The sequence below is a fragment of the Bubalus bubalis genome, chromosome 14 (assembly GCF_019923935.1).
Source record: "Bubalus bubalis isolate 160015118507 breed Murrah chromosome 14, NDDB_SH_1, whole genome shotgun sequence".
Lineage (NCBI taxonomy): Eukaryota > Metazoa > Chordata > Mammalia > Artiodactyla > Bovidae > Bubalus > Bubalus bubalis.
The window spans coordinates 50,391,918-50,411,003 of record NC_059170.1 but is presented as its reverse complement, the minus strand read 5'-3'; the positions used below and the strand labels follow the sequence as shown (position 1 = coordinate 50,411,003).

Below are 19,086 nucleotides of genomic sequence, written 5' to 3'. Positions count from 1 at the left end.
CATTAATCTACAGCATATGACTACAGAATGCGTATGTGGTGTTTTGGATATGATCGCATAACAGGAAAAATTCATTAGGGGAAAATTAAGGAATATGGTCATTATTGTCAGTATTGGTTCATGGAGTGTGATGAATATATTGTACTAATGTAAGATGTTTGTAGTCGGGGGAACAGTATACAGGGTATATGGGAACTCTGTACTATCTTTGCAGTAAATCTGTGAAGCTAAAACTCATCTAAAAGAACGTGTTTTTAGTTGTTGTTGTTTCCACACCGTGTGGCATGTGGGATCTTAGTTCCCAGACCCGGTGTTGAACCGGTGCCCCCTGCAGTGGACGCTCAGAGTCTTAACCACTGGCCCATCAGGGAAGTCCCAAGAATGGTTTTTTTTTTAAAGCAGCTCTCCAGGTGATGCCGTCTTTCTCTAAAAGTGAGACGCAGCGATCTGGATCACTAATATGACCTGCCCTACTACAGCTTGGGTGGCAGGATGGAGGCTACTATTAGGTCTCCTAGGGTAATAATAGTATTTTAGTATTAAGAACTAAAACTTACAAAGCACTTAACATGTGCTAGGGATTATATCAAGTCCTTTGCGCATATTCACTTGTTTAACTTTCCCAGTATGTGATATATACTATTAATCAGCTCCCTTTCACAAATGGAAAAAACGCTGAGGCTCAGAGAGGTTGGGTGCCTTGTCTGAGGTTACATAGCTAGCAAGAGGCAGAAACAGGGACATTTGACAAGGTGCTCGTTTTAAAAGCAATCAGTTCAGTTGTGAGTGTTCTCTTTGAGTAAGTGCTAATTAATGTGAATGTTTTGTATCATGCATTCCAGTTTACAAAGTACTTTTTCTCTTTCCATTTTCATAAGAATCTTTTGAGGTGTGTATTGCTTCTTTAGTTTTATAGATAGTTCAGGTGCTGAGGGCCTGTGAGCTGCTAAATGGCAAGCCCTGATTTAAATTTCAGTCCTTCAACCCTGAGTCCTGTGCGCCTTCACCACTGGAGAATTCAAACTGTTAATACATTTTGAAGTTAGAGCAGTATCTTTAAAAGTTAAGCTGAAAATTGCCTGTATGTTGCTGTGTATTACTAGTTTGTTTTAAAAAATAGTTTTATTGAGTTACAATATACATACACTAAAATAAAAGTCAACAATAAAACGGTGTGAGCAGCGACATTGCTTAGCATTGTTCTAAGCAAAACAAGCCAGACATTGATGGTTATATACTGTATATGGTTGGTGCTTTTCTGTCTCCATTTGGTTTCCTTGAGGAAGCTGTGATTAATGCGATGCTTTTTTTATCATGCTTTATAGTTTACTAAGTACTTTTTCACGTTTTCTCTACCCATTCTCACAGGGATCTTCTGAAGTTTGTGTTGTTTCCTGTTTTACAGAGGGTTGAACCACAGTTGGTTTAGGCATTCACCACTTGATAGGCCTCTGGGTCATTTCCAGTTTCTGGCTGTTATGAATAAAGCTGTTACGAATGTACATGTAAGGCCTTGCAAGGACTTATGCTTTCATTTTTCTTGGATACATACCTAGAAGAGGAATTTCTAGATCATATATTAAATGTATGTTTAACTAAGAAATTGCCAAAGTGCTTTCCATGGTAGTGGTACTACTCTGCATTACCACCAGCAGTGAATGAGAGTTCCCAGTTGCCGGTATCCTTGCCCTGCAAAATATCCTTAATATGTATTTAAAGCCATTCTGGTAGGGGCGTAGTGATACCTGGTGTGGTTTTTTTTTTTTTCTTAATATTTATTTATTTTTGGCTGCCTCAGTGTTAGTTGCGGCAGGCATGGTCTTTCCTCGCTTTGCGCAGGCGCCAGAGCCCTGGGCTCAGTAGTTGCCATGCACCGGTCCTCTAGTTGAGGCTCTCGGGCTTAGTTGTCTGATGGCACGTGGTATCTTAGTTTCCCCACTAGGGATTGAACCCGAGTCCCCTGCATTGGAAAGCAGATTCTTAACTACTTGACCTCCAGGGAAGTCCCTGATATCTGGTGGTTTTAATTTGCCTTATTAGAGTTTTGTTTAACAGCTTTATTGAGGTATAATTGCTGTAAAATAAACTGGACATATTTTAAGTGTGCATTTTGATGAGTTTTGACATAGGAGTAGGCCTGTAAAATCATCACCATTTTCAGGATAGCAAACATACCCATCTCTCACCTCCTAATTTCCTTAAGCCCAAAGGTAATTCATTGCTCTTGTTCCCTGGTAACTATTTCTGTGTGTTTCTGATCTGCTTTCTGTCACTGTTTATTACTTTGTATTTTCTAGAATATTATGTAGGTGTAATCATAGAGTATGTGCTCTTTCTTGTCTGGATTTTTTTTCACTCAACAAAATTATCTTGAGATTCATCCAGTTTGTTGTGTATATCAGCATTTTGTTCCTTTTCATTATTGATTGATATCCCATCGTGTGGATATTACACAATTACTTTATGTGGTCACCTGTTGGTGGTCATTGGGTTGCTTCCAATTAGGTGCTGTTACAAATAAACCACTGTATATATTCATGGACAGGTCTTTATATGGACTTGTGTTTTCATCTTCTTTGGTAAATACCAAGGAGTAGAATCCCTGGGTCATATGGTTGGTGTATATTTCAAGGTTTTAAGAATCTGCCCAACTTTTCCCAAAGTAGTTGTACTGTTCTACATCCCCACCAGCAGTATGTCAGAATTCTGGTTGCTCCACATTCTCAGAAATACTGGTATGGTCAGCCTTTTAATTTTAGTCATTCTAGTAGGTGTGTGATCTTATTTGTGTTTTTAATTTGCATTTTCCTAAGGACTAAAGACTTTGGGCATCTTTTCATGGACTTCTTTACCATCTATAAATCCTCCTCCTTGGATATGAATACTTGTCCATTCCTATCTTTTGCCCCTTTTTTATTGGGTATTTGTCTTCTTCTTGACTTCTATAGTTTTTGTGTATTCTATGTATGAGTTCTTTGTTGGAGATAAGTTTGTGTCTGAGATATTTGTGACTATGTTCATAAGGGATATTGGTCTGTAGTTTTCCTCTTTTATAACTTCTTTTTCTGGTTTTGGCATGAAGACGCGCTGACTTCATAGAATGAGTTGGGATGTGTTCTCCCTCTGTTTCAATTTTCTGTAAGAAGTTTGTTTAGAGTTGGTATTGTTTTCCTTACACTTTGGTAAAATTCACCAGTGGAGCCATCTTGGCCAGGAGTTTTCTTTGTGGGAAGATTTTTATAGACAGATTCAGTTTATTTAATAAACATAGAATGATTTATGTTATCTGTTTCTTAAGCAAGCTTTAGTAATTTGCCAAAGACATGTATCTGGTTCATCTAAATTGATGAATTTATCAGCATAAAGCTGCTCATAATGTTCTCTTACTTTCCTTTTAATGTCTTTAAGATCTATAGTTACATCCCTTGTTTCATTCTTAATGCTAGTTATTTGTGTTTTTTCTCTTTAGTCCTTGATCATTTTGGCTAGAGGATTGTCAGTATTACTGATCTTTTTTGAAGAACCAAAAAAGTTTCATTGATTTCCTCTAACATTGGTTTTCATTGATTTCCTCTAACATTTTTCTGTTTTCTTGTTTACTGATTTCTGCTCTGATCTTTATCATGTCCTTTCTTCTGCTTGCTTTGGGTTTAATTTGCTCTTTAGTTTCTAAGAGTGCAAGCTTACATCACTGATGTGAGACATTTTTCTTTTCTGATTGTTGGCATTTGGTATATAAATTTTCTCTGAGCACTGCTATGCCTGCATCCCACAAACTCTGAGATGTCACCTTTTCATTTTCACCCAATTCATATCTCTTATTTGATTTCTTGTTCGACCTATGGTTTATTTAGAAGTATGTTGTTGTGGAGTTTTCAGAGTATATTATTTATGTTATTCCAGTCCTTACAGATTTATTAAGATTTGTTTCATGGACTAGAATATAGTCAACAGAACATGTATGTTTATAAGAAACTACTGGACTAGCTGTACCATTTAGCATTCCCACCAGTACTGAATGTGTGTCCAGTTGTTGGTATCTTTGTTAGCCCTTGATATTGTCTTTGTTTTTAAAAATAACTTTATTCTAATTGGTGGGTAGTATTACTTTGTTTAGGTTTTAGTTTGCATAATTGGTTTTCTAATGTTTTGTAAAACAATTTAAATTTGAATGAGAAGAGTCATGTTTTTTGTTTCTCCTTCCAGTAGAGGACAGGAACCTGTAAGGCAGCAGTCCCTAACGTTTTGGGCACGAGGGGTTGGTTTCATGGAAGACAGCTTTTCCACAGACCCGAGCAGGGTGCTGGGGGCGGTGGTGTTCAGGCAGCAGCCTGAGCGATGGGAGCGGCTGGGCTGCACACCGGCTCTGGTCTGCAGCCTGGACATTGGCGGCAGCAGCAGTTCATCACTGTCTGTGCTACAGAAGTGCTACTTTTCAGTTTTCTAAAAGGGTCAATGTTTATTTGCCTTTCAGTCTTTACTTTTTAAGAGGATTGAAAGCTGTGTGAGGATTGAAGTGATTTTTATAGTTTTGGGGTAGACTTGTATAAACTGATTTAAATTATATTCTCCATTTTACATTCCCACCAGCAGGGCACATGAATTCCAGTTTCTCCACCTCCTCACCAACATTTGTTATTTCTGTTGTTATTTTTACAGTAGCCACTCTCATGGAGGTGGCATGGTGTCTCATTGTGGCTTTGATTTGCGTTTGATTTGCTTATTGGCCATGTGTGTATCTTCCTTGGAAAAATGTCTATTCAGGTCCTTTGCCTACCTGACTCTGCTTATTGCAATTTATTTTGAAGTAGATTGGCATAATTTAACCTTTATAATGAGTACTTTTTTCTTTTTTTTTAAAGTAAGTTATTGATGCCTGACTAGACCTTTGCAGTGACCCCACCATAATAATCACTATATATGTGTTTTTGTTTTGTGAGCTATATGTTTTTGTTTTTTAAGCATGGAATTAGGTTGAATGTAAATAGTCATTTCAGAGATTAGGAGGGTAATGTGTATAGTTGCAGAGGAATATCTGAGTTGGTCAGGGCGGGATGGCAGTTAATGCTTGGGTAACCAGTGGAGTCCTGAAGTGAATGGAGTTTTTCTTCTAAAGTGAATTATTAGAGGATTAGAGGTCTTATAAAACTTAGTAAACACCAAGTTTATGATTTTCTCTTTAATATGTAACAACAATTAGTGACATGAACTGAGACCCTGGGCAATGAATGGGTGCTCCCCAGAGGGAAATCAAGGTGTTACAGCAAGCACAGTGGATGGGATGCCGCAGAGGCAAGATGAAAATTATGTGAACTGTAAAAATGATAATTTCTTTTTTTTTTTAAGCTAGTTAGTTAATTTGGCTACGTGGTGATTGTGGCTTGCAGAATCTCAATTCCCTGACCAGGGATTGAGCCCCGGGCCATGGCAGTGAAATCCTGGGATTGTATCCACTAGGCCACTGGGGAACTCCCTTAGCTGATTATTTTAGAAAGTTCTTAGTGAAAAATTAAAATGTGGGACTCAGGTGTTCAGGATCTAGGAGGAAGAATCCATAGACTGGAGTGCATGTAAAGGGAGTGAGAGCTGAAAAATGTGGAAGCCGATTGTTGATCATAGTTCAGTTCAGTCGCTCAGTTGTGTCTGACTCTGCCACCCCATGAACCGCAGCACGCCAGGCCTCCCTGTCCATCACCAACTCCCGGAGTTCACCCAAACTCATGTCCATTGAGTCGGTAATGCCATCCAACCATCTCATCCTCTGTCGTCCCCTTCTCCTGCCACCCTCAATCTTTCCCAGCATCAGGGTCTTTTCAGAAGAGTCAGCTCTTCGCATGAGGTGGCCAAAGAATTGGAGTTTCAGCTTCAACATCAGTCCTTCCAATGAACACCCAGGACTGATCTCCTTTAGGATGGACTGATTGGATCTCCTTGCAGTCCAAGGGACTCTCAAGAGTCTTCTCCAACACCACAGCTCAAAAGCATCAATTCTTCTGTGCTCAGCTTTCTTTACAGTTCAACTCTCACATCCATACATGACCACTGGAAAAACCATAGCCTTGACTAGACGGATCTTTGTTGGTTAAGTAATATCTCTGCTTTTTAATATGCTGTCTAGGCTGGTCATAGAGGAGTGGTTTTAAAGGTTCATGGGAAGCTACTATTGTATAGTTAGCGTTTGGTGACATAGACTATGAAGGAAAAGGAAGTTTAACCTGTTGCATCAAGCAAATATTCCTTTTGTTTCTTAGTCTTTTTAATAACTGAGTTTTTTTACCTTTAGACTATTCCTTGTGGTAGCCTATGTCATCCCATTAAAATTCTTCGTGTGTGAGTGAATCCAAAAGGATTAAAAGCCAGTTTAATGGTTTTTAATATGAAAGGGCTTGATCAGGACTGTTCAGTAGAGTACTGAATTTACAAATTTTTGGGGGATACAGTAGACTCCTCATTTTCTGCTCTGTCATTTGGGTCAGTATTTATATTTCCATGTATAAAATGAGGTCACTTTAGAATGGACCCAGAGCTGCAACAACCACTGATAATGGAGAACTCCTAGTACCTCTTAAATGTAATTTGTGTTTTGATGAGAAAAGCGTTGTATGAAAGTAAACAAGAGATGGAATGTAAGTTTATTTAAAGTGGGACAGCATAATGTAAGATATGTTCATAGGAATGTCAAGTACGCATTGATACCACTTTTAGTTTGAGTTACAGTTTAAGAAGACAGTTCTCTAATGATAGGAAGCATTGAAATCAAGCACATAAAAGCCAGGTTGGGAGAATGTGTCACTTGTATATTTCCTGCCCCAGCCCTTGAATCAGTTATTTCTCCAAAAAGCCTTGGTCCTTTTATTGGAAGAATGGTATTAGGGACCAAATCTGAGTGCTGTGTGTGCTTGTTGCCTAAGGTGTCCTTTCTACTGACAGCAGGATTTATGTGTGGTGTACTGAGCATATAGCCATGTATCTGTAATACTTGTTTGTGCAATCTGAATCTGTGGTAAACAAAGTGAGTTCACATTTCTGTTTCCAGGTCTAATCCGTTATCGCAGAATCATTCTAGCTTCCTCCCTTGCGTGTCTATAAATTCCAACATTGGGAAACTTGGCTCCCACCAGATATCTACGTTCTGTGTACTTAATTATTCAATTCCAGTGTGTGTATGCGCGTAGCAGTATCAGAATTTTTAGTTCATACTCCCACAGGAGATGTTGTTTATGTGTTGGTTATATGCAGTTCCTTTGTGTTCTTATAAACTTGACTTATTTCCACAGTAAGTGACGTCAGCCTCTGCTGCCATTCCTGCTCTGTTTGGTGAGGTCATTCCGTCCATGTGTAATACTGCTCGACCATCGAGTCACATCTGCTTCCCTGCTGGGATCCCCTCAACCTCCTAAATGATTATTTAGAATTTGAAAACATTGGAGTACATTCTTGTGTTGTAAAGATGAATGGGTTTTGACAAGTGCATAACGTATTGTGTACACCATTACAACATCATACAGAATAGTTTATTGACCTGAAAGAATCCGCAGTGCTTCACCTGTGGAACCTTCCCTCCCTGCCTCCCACCCCTAGCAATCACCGTCTCTGTAGTTTTGACTTTTCCAGACTGCCACATGATAGAATCATTCTATATGTTGCCTCTTCTGTCTATATATTTTTCTTTCCCTTAGCAAAATAAATCTGAGACTCACTTCTGTCTTCACAGCTCAATAGCTCTTTTCTTTTTATTACTGAATAGTAATGAAAGGTCCATCTAGTCAAGGCTATGGTTTTTCCTGTGGTCATGTATGGATGTGAGAGCTGGACTGTGAAGAAAGATGAGCGTAGAATTGATGCTTTTGAACTGTGGTGTTGGAGAAGACTCTTGAGAGTCCCTTGGACTTCAAGGAGATCCAACCAGTCCATTCTGAAGGAGATCAGCCGTGTGTGTTCATTGGAAGGACTAATGTTGAAGCTGAAACTCCAGTACTTTGGCCACCTCGTGTGAAGAGCTGACTCTTCTGAAAAGACCCTGATGCTGGGAAAGATTGAGGGTGGCAGGAGAAGGGGATGACAGAGGATGAGATGGTTGGATGGTATCACCGACTCAATGGACATGAGTTTGGGTGAACTCCGGGAGTTGGTGATGGACAGGAAGGCCTGGTGTGCTGTGGTTCATGGGGTTGCAAAGAGTCAGACACAACTGAGCGACTGAACTGACTGACTGAATAGTATTGTTTGTCTGGCTGTCTCACAGTTTATCCTTTCACCTTTTGAAAGACATTTTGATTGCTTCCAGTTTTGGGCAGCTGCTCTGGATATTTGCATGCAGGGCTTTTTGTAGAAATAAGGTTTCATATCATCAACCTTGTTGCTAGATTGTATGGTAAGACAACATTCACTTGTGTAGAAACTATTAAATGACTTCCAAACTGCCTCCACCATTTTGCATCCCCACTAGCAGTGAGTGAAAGTTCCCATTGCTCTACATCCTTATCAGCATTTGGTGGTGTCAGTCTTTTGGATTTTAGCCATTCTAATAGTGGTACAGTGATATCTCATTGTTTCAGTTTGTTCCGTTTTCATTCCAATCCCAAAGAAAGGCAATGCCAAAGAATGCTCAAACTGCAGCACAGTTGCACTCATCTCACACGCTGGTAAAGTCATGCTCAAAATTCTCCAAGCCAGGCTTCAGCAATACGTGAACCGTGAACTTCCAGATGTTCAAGCTGGTTTTAGAAAAGGCAGAGGAACCAGAGATCAAATTGCCATCATCCCTGGATCATTGAAAAAGCAAGAGAGTTCCAGAAAAACATCTATTTCTGCTTTATTGACTATGCCAAAGCCTTTGACTGTGTGGATCACAATAAACTGTGGAAAATTCTGAAAGAGATGGGAATACCAGACCACCTGACCTGCCTCTTGAGAAACCTATATGCAGGTCAGGAAGCAAGAGTTAGAACTGGACATGGAACAACAGACTGGTTCCAAATAGGAAAAGGAGTACGTCAAGGCTGTATATTGTCACCCTACTTATTTAACTTATATGCAGAGTACATCATGAGAAACGCTGGACTGGAAGAAGCACAAGCTGGAATCAAGATTGCTGGGAGAAATATCAATCACCTCAGATATGCAGATGACACCACCCTTATGGCAGAAAGTGAAGAGGAACTAAAAAGCCTCTTGATGAGAGTGAAAGTGGAGAGTGAAAAAGTTGGCTTAAAGCTCAGCATTCAGAAAACAAAGATCATGGCATCTGGTGCCATCACTTCATAGGAAATAGATGGGGAAACAGTGTCAGACTTTATTTTTCTGGGCTCCAAAATCACTGCAGATGGTGACTGCAGCCATGAAATTAAAAGACGCTTACTCCTTGGAAGGAAAGTTGTGATCAACCTAGATAGCATATTGAAAAGCAGAGACATTACTTTGCCAACAAAGGTCTGTCTAGTCAAGGCTATGGTTTTTCCAGTGGTTATGTATGGATGTGAGAGTTGGACTGTGAAGAAAGCTGAGCACCAAAGAATTGATGCTTTTGAACTGTGGTGTTGGAGAAGACTCTTGAGAGTCCCTTGGACTGCAAGGAGATCCAACCAGTCCATTCTTCAGGAGATCAGCCCTGGGATTTCTTTGGAAGGAATGATGCTAAAGCTGAAACTCCAGTACTTTGGCCACCTCATGCGAAGAGTTGACTCATTGGAAAAGACTGATGCTGGGAGGGATTGGGGGCAGGAGGAGAAGGGGAGGACAGAGGATGAGATGGCTGGATGGCATCACTGACTCGAAGGACGTGAGTCTGAGTGAACTCCGGGAGTTGGTGATGGACAGGGAGGCCTGGCATGCTGCAATTCGGGGTCGCAAAGAGTCGGACACGACTGAGCGACTGAACTGAACTGAATGACACAAAGTTGAGTATTTTTTCATGTGCTTATATTCTTTCATGATGTGTCTTTTCAGATTGTTTTCCATTAAAAATGTTGGTTCTTTTGTTGAGTTTTAAGAGTTCTTTGTGTGTTCTGGATAAAAGCCCTTCATCAGACATCTATTTTACAGATATTTTCTCCTTGTCTCTGGTTCATGTTTTCATTTTCTTTATCTTTCACAAAGCAGAAATTTGTAATTTTAAGAAGGCCTCTTTAATTTTCTCTTTCATGAATTATGCATTTGGAGGTGCATTTAAAAATTCATCATCAAACCCAAGGTCATACTACTTCCTTTTAAAATGGGAATATTTTTGAGACTTCCCTCCTTCCAGTGGTTAAGAATCTGCCTTGCAATGCAGGGGTCAGGGGCTCAATTCCTGGTTGGGGAACTGAGATCCCACTTAACCACAGAGCAGCCAAACCTGAGCCCTGCAATTTAGAGAGTCCATGCCCAGCAATGGCAAGGTCCTGTATGATGCATCAAAGATTCTGTGCTGCAACTAAGACCCAGATCAGCCAAATAAATAAATATCTAAAAAATAAATTGGAATATTTTCCCACTCTCCTAACAATCCAGAAAAATTCTTAGGTCCCCCTCTTTTCTGACTAAAGGAAGACTTCCTGGCATAGATCTTTCTGAAATACTACATGCAAGTATCACTTTTATTAAAAGATGCTTGCTCTCTGAAATACTTCTTTTGTTGTTTCCTCTTTTTTGTTTTGTATTTAAATCTGGTTTTGAATTTCCTTTATCAGTTTATGCTTGACTGTGTTTTCTATTGCTTTCCAGTTAACTGATTATTTCCTGTATCCCTCCTATTTTTACTGTTTCTTTTTTTTTTTTTTTACTGTTTCTTTATGACCAGAATAGTTTATGACAACAATCAGTATATTTTGCTTGTCTTCTTTAGGCCTAAAGAAATACCTTATATCCTATACATTTTTATTCTTGGAAAACAGGGATCGCACATTCAGAAGAAACCTTAGTATCCCTATCATGGCCTATGGTTTCTTGTTAAGTGAATGATCTAGAGAACTATTCGGTGAAATACTTTCTTATTCTGGAACTTATGCTGGAGTTGTTTTAAACTTTTTTGTTGTGCTTATTAAGGTCTATTTGATTTCTTTAGTAGAGGCCTATTCAGGGAGTGTTAAACAAGTACTTGTAAAGCTGCTGGAGGACTTCATGTCAAGAATTGGTACTTAAATTGTGATATTTTTAAGTGGATTGATACATATGTGAGGCTGTATTAGCATTTTGTTGTTCATGGTATTAAAATTGTTAAATATTTAGTACATATATGTATCAAACTTAAGTTTGGATATTTGGTCTTAAATTTGGTCATTAATTATGGATACATTTGTCACAGTCTTCTTGAGACTTTGTTTACTTGTTTACTTCCTGTTGTACCAGGTAATGATCTCATTCTGTGAGATGTAGTTGATTAAAGCAGATGTCCTGGGGGAGGAAGATAGCATTTGCTGAGCTGTGTAATTTGTGCTCGGAAAGAAATGAGAAAAATTGTAGACAGAAAGGAGGAGGCCATTAAGAGTTTAAAATAGCATGGTAGAAATGTATCTGATTTGGTGGGGAGAGAAGTAAAAGCTCTGAACGGTTGTGTGTCTGTTCTTATTGAAATACCAGAAGGTCCATGGGTAAGAAGTGCTTCATGCCGCAAAGAGAAGCAGTGGTTGTTACTGGACAGTAGACGTGCAGAGCTCTATCCTAGTGGTTGGGTTCTTAGTAGTTGTGTGTGTGTGTGTGTGTGTGTGTGTGTGTGTGTGTGATGAAAAAGGGTGGAGGAGTGTGGTGATGGATGTTGAGCATATTTCAGTAAGTGGAGTGTTGTGTTCAAGAGGGTGGTGGTGTTGAATGAGTAAGGATGCTAACCAAAATACTTGAGAGGTTAAGATTGGATAAACAGTGGTATGTAATAGGGCTTCCCAGGTGGCTCATTGGAAAGGAATCTGCCTGGGGTGCAGGAGACGGGAGTTCAATCCCTGGGTCAGGAAGATCCCCTGGAGGAGGAAATGACAGCTCACTCCAGTATTCTTGCCTGGCAGATCCCATGGACAGAGGAGCCTGGCGGCCTACAGTCCGTAGGTTGCAAAGAGTTGGACCCAACTTAGGGACTAAACAACAGCAACAAGTAACCTAAAGGGAAAAGAATTTAAAAAAGGAATGTGTGTGTGTGTGTGTGTGTAAGTGAATCTCTGCGCTGTACACCTTGTAAATCAGCCAAGATTCAATACAAAATAAAAAAGAAGAATCCACAGTTTGGGGACTAGAGGAAGAAGCAAACCAAAATTAAAACCATAAACATCTGTTTTAATACAGCGTACGTTTTTAAATAAAAATAGGAGCATGAGTTATCCATGTATTTGCAGATCAGTTTCCCTTAGATCTCAGTTTTTAGAGTGTGTGTGTGCTGTGTGCTGGCATACTGTTGTTCAGTGGCAAAGTTGTGTCTGACTCTTTGTGGCCTGCTAGGTCCCTCTGGGGTTTCCCAGGCAAGAATACTGGAGTGGGTTGCCATTTCCTATTCCAGGGGAAGTATTTTAGAGCCATCCCACAATTTTATTTGTACATATAGTTTTTAATAGGGCTTTTCTCTTCATATTTGTTATGTCCAGCTTTTCTTAGACCTTGGATTGCAATATATAATTCCTGCGATATGACTTTCTAGAAGTTTATTATCTTAGTCGTCTCAGGGGCTTCCCACTTCACCCCTCACCCCTATTCCCTTGTAGCTCAGTTGGTAAAAAATCTGCCTGCAGTGCAGGAGACCCAGGTTCAATCCCTGGGTTGGGAAGATGCCCTGGAGGAGGAGATGACAACCCACTCCAGTATCCTTGCCTGGAAAATCTCAGGGACAGAGGAGCCTGGTGGGCTGCAGTCCATGGGGTTGCAAAGAGTCCGGCATGACTGAGCACCTAACACGTGCTTACTTACTGTCTCAGTTCCTGTTATTCGCCTCCTCTCCCGCGCGCCCCCCGCCCCGTGCCCTCTGGCTCCTGTCACCTGCCTTGTGTCTACCTAACTGTTCTGTCTGCGGTCTTTGAACTGCTTCTCCATCTTCCTCCGCCCTGCAGTTCTCATTTCCTTTACAGCAATGAAAGCTCAAGTCTGGGCGTCCCATGCTGAGTGTAGTGAAACTGCCTTATGTTCTCCCTGACTCCTCCTCCTCCTCATCTGTGTGCGGTCAGTGGGGCAGCTGTGGTGGCAGGGACGCCTCTCACCGCTCCGCGCCCCTCCCCTTGCAGTTTACTCCTTATTCTTTTTGCTTCCTTTGCTCCTTTCCTGCAGATCAGTGTCTGACCAGCTCTGGTTCATCTGGGCGCCCCTAGCCTTCTGTGGATTCCCTTATTTGTTCAGTATCTTCAAAGGTGTTTCTTAAATTGTTACTTCCTGGAAAGTAACAAATTGCCTGAGGGTAAGTATTTCAGTGTGGAATTTTGAAAAGCTGTAGTGAAAACCTTTTCTGTAGGTAAAAGGATTAACGCTCCTGGTGACTAATGTTCTGGTAATGCTTGAAAGTAAAGGCGGAATGATTGGAAGCTTAGAATTTCTATTTACCGTGTCAGGAAGGACTGGGTGGATTTGGCAAGGTAGTTTCTGGCGGGGTAGATTCTGGATGTGGTGAAGTTTTAGGTGCCTGTTGGAACACCCCAGTGGATTTGGCGGCTGTATCCTAGTTGTCTTTAATCTAGAAGACTCCCTCATTTCATGAAACTGTTGAAAGCATTCAGGTGTGTTTCTCATAGAATGTCTTACATCCTGGATTTATTCAATTTTTATAAAAGTTGTTTCTCATGTTAACAGCTTTTAACATGAGAAACATGTTAAATTTTAAAAAGTCATTTCTGTCAGGATAACAAAGGTGGAAATGAAGTTGAAGCAAAGTGGAAATGAAGTAGGAGGGGCAGTGGTGAAGTATACTTTGTGTTTTTATGTGTTTGGAGGGTGTTGCTGGACACAGTCCTGATGTGCAGAATTGTTGGTGTTCCTTACAGCTGTTGTAAAAACAGTCATGCACTGCCAGTAACATCGCCTTCCTTAGTCTTCTTTCAGCAATCCTGGTTAAAATTAATGAAATTTATTTTTTTTTATAGGTTTAAATGCTGGATGTTTAGTTCTTCTAAGGTACGTTTCTTATTTTTACTATTTTTTGAAACAGCATTACTCTATTAAATTCATTATCCAAGTAATTTGTTTCTACAAAGTAAATTTGAGTTGCAGAAATTGTGTGGCTAGTTATCACCTGGGTTTTATCTGTTTTGAAGGATGTCGTCCTCAGGGTGTGGTGGTTATTGCACATACAGTGTCAGTAATGCCATGCCCGGTACTTGGGTGCTGAGGAAAATTGGTAGGCCGTTGTGGGACCTTGTGTAAACATTTCTGGTATAGTCAAGAGTTACTCAGGTTTGCCTGAGAATTCTCGCGTATTGGGCTGAGTGTGTTTTCCTGGGGCTGCTGTATCAAACAAAGTGCTGCAAACCGTGGACTTTAAAACTACAGAAACTTGGGTCATTTCCTAGGGGTCCAGTGGTGAGGGCTCCGTGCTCCCACTGCACGGTGTGTGGGTTCAATCCCTGGTCGAGGAACTGAGATCCTGCATGCTGTGTGGCGCGTTCAAAAACACCACCAAAAAAAACGGAAATGTGTCCACTTGTTTTGGAGCCGGAGGACTGAGTACTCCAGGGAGAACGCTTCCTTGCCTGTACCAGCCTCTGGTGCCTGCTGGCAGTCCTTGGTGTTCCTTAACTTGTAGCTGCTTCATCCCCAGGTTCTGCCTCTATCTACACATGGTCATCTTCCTTTGTGTGTCTCCTCTCCTTGTCTCCCGTCTTCCCTCCTTAGAAACACATTGGATTTTAGAAAAAATAGAGAAAGTGAAGTCGCTCAGTTGTGTGCAACTCTTTGTGACCCCATGGACCATAGCCTACAAGGGTCCTCCGTCCATGGAATTTTCCAGGCAAGAGTACTGGAGCGGGTTGCCATTTCCTTCTCCAGGGGATCTTCCCAACCCAGGGATCGAACCCGGGTCTCCTGCGTTGCAGGCAGTCGCTTTACCATCTGAGCAACCAGGGAAGCCCATTGGATTTTGGGCCCACCCTAATCAGCACAACTCATCTGAGATTGACTGTATCTGCCAAGACCCTATGTCCAAGTATAGTCACACTCACAGGTCCTGTGTTAGGACTTAGACGTACCTTCTTGGGAAACCGCCTTCATCCCACAGTGATTGGGGCCTTACTTGAATTGAGCAAAATCGAGCTCCTGTGATCATTTTGAAGCCTAAATGCTGTGTTTTACAAGGTACTAAAATATTTGAAATTGGTATAGAAATAAAAGTGAATCCTACATTTCTTAAGCCAGGTTAGGTCTGTTTCTAGTAGATTTTGAGTGGTGTGGATATACTTTATTTTTGACATTTACAACTAAAAAGATTGGATATTTGTTGGAGTTTGTGGAATTCAGCCTAATGAGGATTGTGGTCCTCCTAGGGTGGTTGTAAGAGGAAACAAAAGTAAATTAGCAGTTTATTTTCTCTGTGTGTGTATTTTGCCTAAAAATAACTGGTGTTTTTTTCCCATTAGTACTAGGAAATTAAACTTACATACTTGGATCACTTTTTTTTTTTTTTAAAGCTCAGTCATACCCTTGATCATTTTAGAAAATAGAGAATTTTCTGAATTCATTGAATGACATTGAGGATCATTGAAATTCTAGCTTCAGCTTCAAAGAGGGTTTTAGGTGAGACACACAGTGAACCTGGCTTAATGCCTGGCCCTTGGTCAGTGTCTAACATGTATCATTGTTAGTGAGCCTTTCTGAGAGAGAGAAGGAGGTATGAGCAGTCAGGAAGAGAAGGAGAGTTCCTCTCACCTCTTTTTTTTGATAGTCGTATGTCTGACTGGTTAGCGTAGTTGTCATTTCAGTCATTGGTTTGGCTTTGGTCATAAATGATTGAAAAATGTAGATTTCCTTTAGAATGAGAGCATTTTTACTGCAGGGTGGTAAATACAGTATTAGGCACAGGTTTACTTTCTAGATTTGAGATTTGAAGGTATTGTTCTTTATTATGTGATGCTTGTGAATGAATATTAAAAATCCAGACCAGGTTAACTTTTTTCTGTATTCTCTTCCCCAGTTAAATAAAAATAGCTGCAGTGATCCACAAAGCCACAATGTGGCAAAGCGTCCTTTCTGAGAGGTGAATATTGCTGAGTGAAGATGGCTGACAGAGGCGGGAAGGCTCTTCCAGGGCCAGTGTACATCGAGGTGGAGTATGATTACGAGTATGAAGCGAAGGACAGGAAGATTGTGATAAAGCAAGGGGAGCGGTACCTCCTGGTGAAGAAGACCAATGACGACTGGTGGCAGGTCAAGCCAGACGAGAGTGCCAAAGCGTTCTACGTGCCGGCCCAGTACGTGAAGGAGGTGGGCCGCCGCGCCCTGATGCCGCCGGTGAAGCCGGCCGCGGGGCTGCCGAACCACTCTGTGAAGACGGCGCAGAGTCTCCACCTCCAGAGGTCTTCGGAGAATGTGAACAGGTTGCCCGAGCTGTCAAGCTTTGGGAAGACATCCTCGTCTTCTGTTCAAGGAACAGGTCTTGTTCGTGATGCCAATCAGAATTTTGGGCCCACTTACATTCCAGGTCAGACCATCAACCTCAGCCTGGACCTGACCCACAATAATGGAAAACTCAACAGTGACTCACATTCTCCCAAAGTTCCTGGCCAGAATAGGACACGCTTATTTGGTCACTTTCCCGGTCCGGAGTTCTTGGAGGTAGAGAAACCTGGCTTCCCCCAGGAACAGTCTTGTGATTCAGCGGGAGAAGGCTCGGAACGGATCCAGCAGGATTCGGAGTCTGGCGATGAGCTGAGCAGCAGCTCCACTGAGCAGATAAGGGTAAGACTGACCGACAGGTGGTGATGGAACACTTGTGCCACCTGCAGAACCATTTGATTATAGGTGTTATTATCTTATTTTAAAAAATTTACTTTATCAAAGTATGGTTGTTTTAATTTCTGCTATACAGCCGAGTAATTCATGTATACATATATATATATTTTTCATATTTTTTCCATATTGTTTACTATAGGATATTGAATATAGCTCCCAGTGCTATACAGTAGGACCTTGTTTTTTTACAAATTCTTTATTATAGGTGTTATTTTAATTAAAATCTTTGTAAGACTTAAGAATTGTTTTGCTTTATGTTTATTTTCAGAGTACATAGGCTTTTTTTTTTAACTTTATTTTCAGAGTACTTTATTTTTTTTATTTCAAAGTATTTTTTTTTTACTTTATTTTTAAATTTTACTTTATTTTCAGAGTACGTAGGTTTATCCAGAGGGAGAGAGAGAGAACATGTGAAATAACTTTTTGGCTGTTGGAGCCTTCACTTTAAGGTTTCCATAAGTATTCCTGTTCCTCTGTAGGACTAGAACTGCCCCAAGTTTGGACACTTTTCTTTTACTAGAAAATTTTTGTTTTCTGACTGCACTTACTCTGACTGGTTTTTACTAAGTTTTCCAGTAATAATGAAAGTAAGGGAAAATGTCATAGGAATACTAACTCTTGTTGTTTGCAACTTGTTTATTAATTTGGAATATTTAAAAAATACAAATATGTATATATATAGAGAGAGAGCGAGCGAGCTTACACACTTTTATCTGTTCAAGCATTTTGGTGTCTTAAGTGTCTTGGAAAAAATTTTGTATCTATGGTTTGATTCCCCCCCCCGCCCCACCCTCTTGTGTGTTGTTTGAGATTAGTTTGTGCCAGTTTGTCAAGTAAAGTGAAGTAATTTTAAAAACATGCATGAAATTGAAACCTGAATGTATTTAGAAAAGTTTAATATTAAGTGAATTTGATAAGTTTTGGGCCTAAAGCTCTGTTGTAAGATCTTATCAAATTAAGTCAGTGAGTAATTGTGAGGCTGCTCTTCGATGTGGTCTGATTGTCATGAAACTAGTATGTTCTTTTTCTTTTATAGGCTTTAATTTTTCTCATGACATTTTGAGTGGAGATAGGAAAAAGGGAAGGTTCTCTGGAAAATCTTGTGATGCTTGAGGCCAAGGCAGTTGCATGGAGAGTGCTGCCAGCTTATCATCATTCGCCTTAGTCTTTTCTTCAGTCCTTTTGTGATACTTTGATGTAGAATATACAGCGTGTTCTGGAATTTTTCTGTACATGACTCCTTATTGTACCAGTTGCACTTGGGAAAGGCATGTGTTATCTTCTCCATCTGGCCATCACCACTGTTTCACACTTGAACTTAAGCTTTGTGTGTGGGCATACTAGAAGCCCTCTGTTCTTTTCATTGTGCTCATCTTAAATTCACTGTGTAGGTCATGCCTCCTGATCTCTCATGGACTGTTTAGAAATCCTGTTAGATTTCTCTAGCCAGACCCTGTCCTAACTCGTCATGGCAGTTGTTTCAAACCTTTTCCATTTTATTCAGTTCTCTGATTCACCTGCTTTTCCCTGCTCTCTTACCAGAGAGTCTTTCCTCCTATATCACAGCAGAAATGTAAGCCTTGGAATGGGAACTGCTTCCGTTTGGGAATGCATGCCCAGCAGTTAATTGAGCTGACTTTAGATTTGAATCTGGGTCCATATCTCTCTCTCTTTTTTTTTAAACTTTACAATATTGTATTGGTTTTGCCATACATCAGCATGAATCCGCCATGGGTGTACACGTGTTCCCCATCCTGAACCCCCCTCCCATCTCCCTCCCCATCCCATCCCTCTGGGTCATCCCAGTGCACCAGCCCCGAGCATCCTATATCATGCATTGAATCTGGACTGGCGATTCATTTCACATATGATATTATACATGTTTCAATGCCATTCTCCCAAATCATCCCACCCCCGCCCTCTCCCACAGAGTCCAAAAGACTGTTCTATACATCTGTGTCTCTCTTGCTGTCTTGCATACAGGGTTATCGTTACCATCTTTCTAAATTCCATGTATATGCGTTAGTATACTGTATTGGTGTTTTTCTTTCTGGCTTACTTCACTCTGCATATCCCTTACCAGCTGAATGATGATTGGGGCAAATTGCTTAACTTCTGTGTATCTGTTTCCTCCTCTTGATGTGGGGATCACAGGTGAGTTACTTTGTACCTCACATGCTTAGAACTGTGCCTGGCCTG

General features: G+C 40.6%; 1 protein-coding gene across 11 annotated transcripts in view; it reads left to right on the top strand.

The window, feature by feature from the left end:
- ARHGAP12 (Rho GTPase activating protein 12) overlaps positions 1-19,086 on the top strand; it is a 146,889-nt gene that overhangs the window by 31,884 nt on the left and 95,919 nt on the right. For 10 of the 11 annotated variants that reach the window (XM_044928065.2, XM_044928069.2, XM_025264305.3 and 7 more), the window contains exons 2-3: positions 14,028-14,058; positions 16,070-16,833. In XM_044928065.2, the coding sequence (XP_044784000.1) occupies positions 16,153-16,833 (681 nt within the window). In that variant the 5' untranslated portion in view covers positions 14,028-14,058; positions 16,070-16,152. The remainder of the gene's footprint in view (positions 1-14,027; positions 14,059-16,069; positions 16,834-19,086) is intronic. The other variant, XM_044928066.2, reaches the window with a different exon arrangement.